Source organism: Otolemur garnettii, unplaced genomic scaffold (genome assembly GCF_000181295.1).
Source record: "Otolemur garnettii isolate 467f Iridium unplaced genomic scaffold, OtoGar3 scaffold00142, whole genome shotgun sequence".
Classification (NCBI taxonomy): domain Eukaryota; kingdom Metazoa; phylum Chordata; class Mammalia; order Primates; family Galagidae; genus Otolemur; species Otolemur garnettii.
The window spans coordinates 310,145-315,571 of NW_003852537.1; the positions used below are offsets into that span (position 1 = coordinate 310,145).

The 5,427-nt window shown below is 50.2% G+C and overlaps 1 protein-coding gene across 2 annotated transcripts in view; it reads left to right on the forward strand.

Moving 5' to 3' along the window:
* Positions 1–2,481: 2,481 nt before the first annotated feature.
* Positions 2,482–5,427, forward strand: part of ACTL6B (actin like 6B) — a 14,152-nt gene continuing 11,206 nt past the window's right edge. For both annotated transcript variants that reach the window (XR_001161647.2, XM_003798844.2), the window contains exons 1-4: positions 2,482–2,608; positions 3,121–3,197; positions 3,402–3,567; positions 3,865–3,965. Coding sequence is in view for 1 of the 2 variants with exons in the window: in XM_003798844.2 (XP_003798892.1) it covers positions 2,584–2,608; positions 3,121–3,197; positions 3,402–3,567; positions 3,865–3,965 (369 nt within the window). In the remaining variant the exon portion in view is untranslated. The remainder of the gene's footprint in view (positions 2,609–3,120; positions 3,198–3,401; positions 3,568–3,864; positions 3,966–5,427) is intronic.

A 5,427-nucleotide genomic window follows, 5' to 3' on the forward strand; every position in this document is an offset into this window, starting at 1 on the left:
GAGTCTCCTGCCTCAGGCTCCCAAGTAGCTGGGACCACAGGCGCCCGCCACAGCGCCTGGCCATTTTTTGGTTGCAGCCATCATTGTTGCTTGGCGGGTCTGGGCTGGGGACTCCAACCCGCCACCTTAAGTGTATGTGGCTGGCGCCCTAATCGCTTGAGCCACAGGCTCCGAGCCGTGAATATTCTTATGTGCCTAGCTTTCAACCAGGCACTGATTCTCGCATTGCATGGAGTCCTCACAACCAGCTATCGCATGGATGGAGACAGCAAAGCTTTCTGAGGAACTCAGAGATATTGAGATAAGGTAATATCTCAACTCGCTGATAACAGATGTTGGTTTTTGTCCCCCCTCTGGCTCCTATGAACTATGTCTATAAAATCTGGGGGTGGTTGGGAGGCCAAGGTAGGATTGCTTGAGGCCAAGAGATGAAGACCAGCCTAGGCAACACAACTAGGTCCTACAAACAAATTAAAAGTAGCCAGGTATGCTGGTGCATGCTTGTAGTCCTAGCTGCTCAGAAGGCTGAGCTGAGAGGATCACTTGAGCTCAGAAGTATTGGTTTGTTCTTTTTGTTGTTGTTTGGTTTGGTTTGGGTTTTTTGTTTGTTTGTTTGTTTTTTGCAGATTTTGGCCAGGGCTAGGTTTGAACCCTGCCACCTCTGGCATATGGGGCCAGTGCCCTACTCCTTTGAGCCACAGGCACCACCCAGGTTTGGTTTTTTTGAAACAGAATCTCACTATATTGGCCTGGGTAGAGTGCCACGGCATCATCATAGCTCACAGCAATCTCAAACTCTTGAGCTCAAATGATTCTCTTACATCAGCCTCGCTCAGGTTGATCTCAAACTCCTAAGTGCAGTCCACCCACCTCATCTGCCCAGAGTTCTAGGATTACAGGTGTGAGCCACCACACCCAGCAGAACCTAGGAGTTTGAAGTTACAGTGAGCTATGATTGAGCCATTGCACTCTGCTCAAAACAGTGAGACCATGTCTCAAAGAAAAAAAATCCTAGGATTATATCCATGATCAGTAAGAGTTCTGAGTGGGAAAGTTTCTGAATCTGAAATGAGGTAGTTAGAGGGAAGAGGAGAAGAAGTAGTGGGAATTGACAAGATGAATTCCACAGGAAGTGAGGCAACATCATTTAATATCATTAGAAGGAGAAGTACAAGTCATGAATAAAATCACTTTCCCCTTCAGCATTCCTTTCATTCTCACCTCTATATTTTGAAAGATCTAGAAATGCAAGTACAAAGAGGTTAAGAGCCTCATCCAATTAATTCAACCAAGGCTAAATATTATAGAGAGGTTATTTGCCAACCTAGGGTCACTAGAGAAAATCTCAATCTCCCAGCTCCTGAGTCAGCTCTCCCCTCCTCTTGCCCCTTCCTTTGAAACCTGGACCTTCTCAGTAGGTGATGGCACACCTGAACTTTGAACCAACCCTGGGCATGTGAAATGCCACTGTCACCAGTAGTAACCAAAGAACCAGCTCAAACCATCTGTCCTTTGGCTTGAAAACTGTGGGGTCTCTGACACAGTGGGCATCTGGTGAGCAGAGAACCTTCAGGAACATGTGGTTGTCACAAAGTACCCTCTTTCTGTGAGATCTTTGGCCTCAGTGCTCTCCCTACCCTCAAACAAGTAGATAGGAATGTCCCCAAACACACGCATGTATTCACACGTGCATATGTACACACACACAAATACATACATACAGGAACACATCTACACACACGCTCACATAAGAATCTCTCAGCTCACCCAGGTTGTCAGAGCTGCTCCGTCACCTTTGCTACCAAACTGCTCAGCTGGTGGTGCCAGGAGCCCAGAAGAACTTGGAAGTCTTCTAGTAGAAAACTCTCTTGATAAACACAGGAGAACAGGGTGCTGAAGAGAGAGAGAGAGGAAATGGAACTAAGGCCGTTTTACCTGAGTGCCTGTGTGTGATCCTGTGTACACGTGTGAATGTGTAAGTTTCAGGCACCAGGTAGTGGGCGAAGAAAGAAATGAAGGGCCATCAGAAAGACAAAGGAGGAAAAATAACGGGAGAGATGGAGATACACCCCTTCTGGTACCGCTCTCTCGGTCTTCCCTCCCACTTTTGGTGATTTTATTCAGGCCTGGGTGTGGCTGACCCTAGTTTCGGAGCCTGAGGATGGGCGACCCTCCGGAACTTCTGCGCTTACTTCCTCGACCCCCTTTTAAAAAGTAAGGGAGTAGGGTCCCATCAGTTATCCTGCGGAGTCCGGTTCCCCAGATGGATAGGGTCTCCTCTTTCCTGCTCTCCTTTCTGCCGGCTATTCTTAGGGCCGGTCTCTACGACCTTGCGGTTCGTCTTCCTCGCCATCGCCTCCCCTCCGCCTAACTCGGAGGAGTCTGCCCCTTTAAAGCGGCGGACCCCGGCCGGGTTATTGTCTCGCCTTGCAACCAATCCGCGGCGCTGTGGGGGGCGGGGGATCTGGCCTCCCGATTGGTCGCCGCGCGCCCCTCCCCGCCCGGGATCCCGGGAGCTGTCCGGCCACCTCGGTGCTGATCCCGCCGCCGCCCAAGGGCCGCGAGCCGTGCAGAGAGGGCACTATGAGCGGGGGTGTCTACGGCGGAGGTGAGCGAGCCTCGGGCTTTGGGCTCCCCAGCCCGGCGCGGCCTCGCCCGCTGCCCTGCGCCCCGAACCCGCGCGGTCCAAGCTCTGGGCACCCCGGGGCCTGTCAGCTCGGCAACTCGAGCGTGTCCAGTCTGAGGCTTAAGTCCTGCACCTCCTACCCTTACCTCCGGTTCTCACAGGACGCCTAGCGTGCACCGGGCCCAACCTCTCCACTATTCAACCCACCTCTGCCCGGTCCCTGGCCCCTTCCTTCCCTGTCAGGACAGTGGCCTGAGCAAGGCCACTGAGCAAGAAGCGACTTTGGCAGCTTGACCCACGCCCCCACCCCACCCCCACCCCCACTGCCAGGACCCCGGACTCTACAGGACTCCGGACTCTAAGCCTAGCTCCCGCCTGCCGTGGCCCAGTATTGAAGGTGGCAAGGCTGTGGCTCTTCCCTGACCTCTTCTTGGAGCTACCTAGGGAGAGAGAGTTTGAGGGAGGTCCCCTCACACTCCTGTCTCCCCGCACAGATGAGGTGGGGGCGCTGGTCTTTGACATTGGCTCCTTCTCAGTCCGCGCTGGGTATGCTGGGGAGGACTGTCCCAAGGTGAGCCTTCTAGCCCCCTCCCCAAATCCTAGGAGCTCCAGACTCCCCTCCAGGCTTTCCAGTAACTCAAGAGTTCTCACAGTCCAGCCTAGATGTTCTGCAGAGCGAGAATGTGGGAATAAACCCAGGGGTGGGCTCAGGGCTTACCACGGAGCTGAACTGGAGTAAGAAGGTGATCCCTCTCCCCATCCATCCTTCCCTCAGGCTGACTTCCCCACCACAGTGGGGCTGCTGGCCGCAGAGGAGGGGGGCGGGCTGGAACTGGAGGGGGAGAAAGAGAAGAAAGGGAAGATCTTCCACATTGACACCAATGCCCTGCATGTGCCTCGGGATGGAGCGGAGGTCATGTCACCTCTCAAGAATGGCATGAGTAAGGGGCCCCCACCCCCACCTTCAGACACAAATTTTGAACTTACTCCCCACAACCTAGGACACAGCACCCCCACACCCAGTCTTCCTTGCAGCTGCCCAAGTCCTAGGGACCTCCTCACTGCATCCCACAGCTGTCTGGCTCCCACCTCTGGGACCCACCAGATTCCTGGGATGGGGGGGCCTCCCTGGTGGAACTGGGCCCACCCTCCCTTGGACTTGGTCTCCCTCCTTTCCTTCCTGTCCTTGTCCCCTGCTTGCCCCATCTGCATCTCTCCATGCTGATCTCTGGCCCCAGTCGAGGACTGGGAGTGCTTCCGAGCCATCCTGGATCACACCTACAGCAAACACGTCAAGTCTGAGCCAAACTTGCACCCAGTGCTCATGTCCGAGGCTCCGGTAAGTGCCTCACCCAGCCTCATCTCCAGCCTGCTCCTTCCCTAACCTCCTTTCCACCATTCACCTCTCACCTCAAGCCACTTTTGTCATTAACTTCACCTCCCCTTTCAGATTTTCCTCCCCATCAGTCCTCTTCAACGACTTTCCTTCCTCCCAGAAGGAAGTCTCAATCCTACCTTCTCTTTTCCTGCTCTACTCTTTCTGTTGCTCTTTCCCCTTAACTCTCTTCCCAACTCTATGTCACTGGGCTATCACTGTATTGATCTTTTAACTTTTTTTTAACTTTATATATACACTTGGAATCCATTTGCTTTATAAAGCATGTTAAGGAAAAGAAAACGCAGTTCTTACCCCTTTTCTTTTGTTTCCCTCCAAAAGCAACTGCGTTTCTTCTTGTTAGCTAATTTGGGGGGTATTTCCTTCCATATCTCTAAATATCACACTTTCAATTGCTATTTGTAGACTTTTTAGTTTTAGGCATTATCAATGAATTTCCCACTACAGAGATAAGCATTTCGCTCTCTTTTCTCCCCCAGCCTATACCATACATATTTCTTATCCACCATCCTTAAGTACAGTTGTATTTTAGACTTTTTAAAAGATCAATATTTAGTATTTACACTTTTATTACTATGATTGCTAATTTGGGTTGAAGAGGACAATAAACTGTGATTATTTTTCCTTTCCTGTATAGCTTTCTGTTTTCCCAGGAAATGAAAATTTTCTTGGGTTGTTATTTTGCTTAATTTTCTAACTATGTAGTAATGAGACTATATTATTAATCAATTATCTATATATTGTCTTAAGATACTAATTACATTAGATAGCTTATCAATTTTATTGGTTGGTTGATTGATTTTCTTGAGACAGAGTCTCACTCTCTTGCCCTCAGTAGAGTGCCATGTGGTCATAGCTCACAGTGACCTCAAACTCTTGGGCTCAAGTAATCCTCTTGCTTCAGTCTCCCAAGTAGCTGGAACTCCAGGCACCTGCCACAATGCCTGGCTAGTTTTAGAGATGGGGTCTTGCTCTTGCTCATGCTGGTCTCAAACTCCTGAGCTCAGCCAATCCACCCACCTTGGCCTCTCAGAGGGCTAGGCTTATAGGCATGAGCCACAGCCACCTGGCCTCAATTTCATTTTCTTGAAGAAATTCTCTAGGAACTGACTGACCTGTTTTTCATTAGCAGTCTTCTACACTAAAGACTCAGCTGTCATCCTGGCAATTCTTTTCACCATCATCTTGGAGAATTTCTTTACCTCTCTCCTATGTCAGGAGTCCTGTTTCCTGTACTTGACTCCTTGTCTTGATTTAATCCTTGGTTTTCATGGAGCAGACCCTCCAGTAACTGCCTTAGAAAGGTCAGAGGAATTAAACTGTTTTTAGGACCTTGCATGTCTGATATTGGATTGACACCTTAGCTAGGTATAATACTCAAGGTTGGAAATCATTTTTTTTTTTT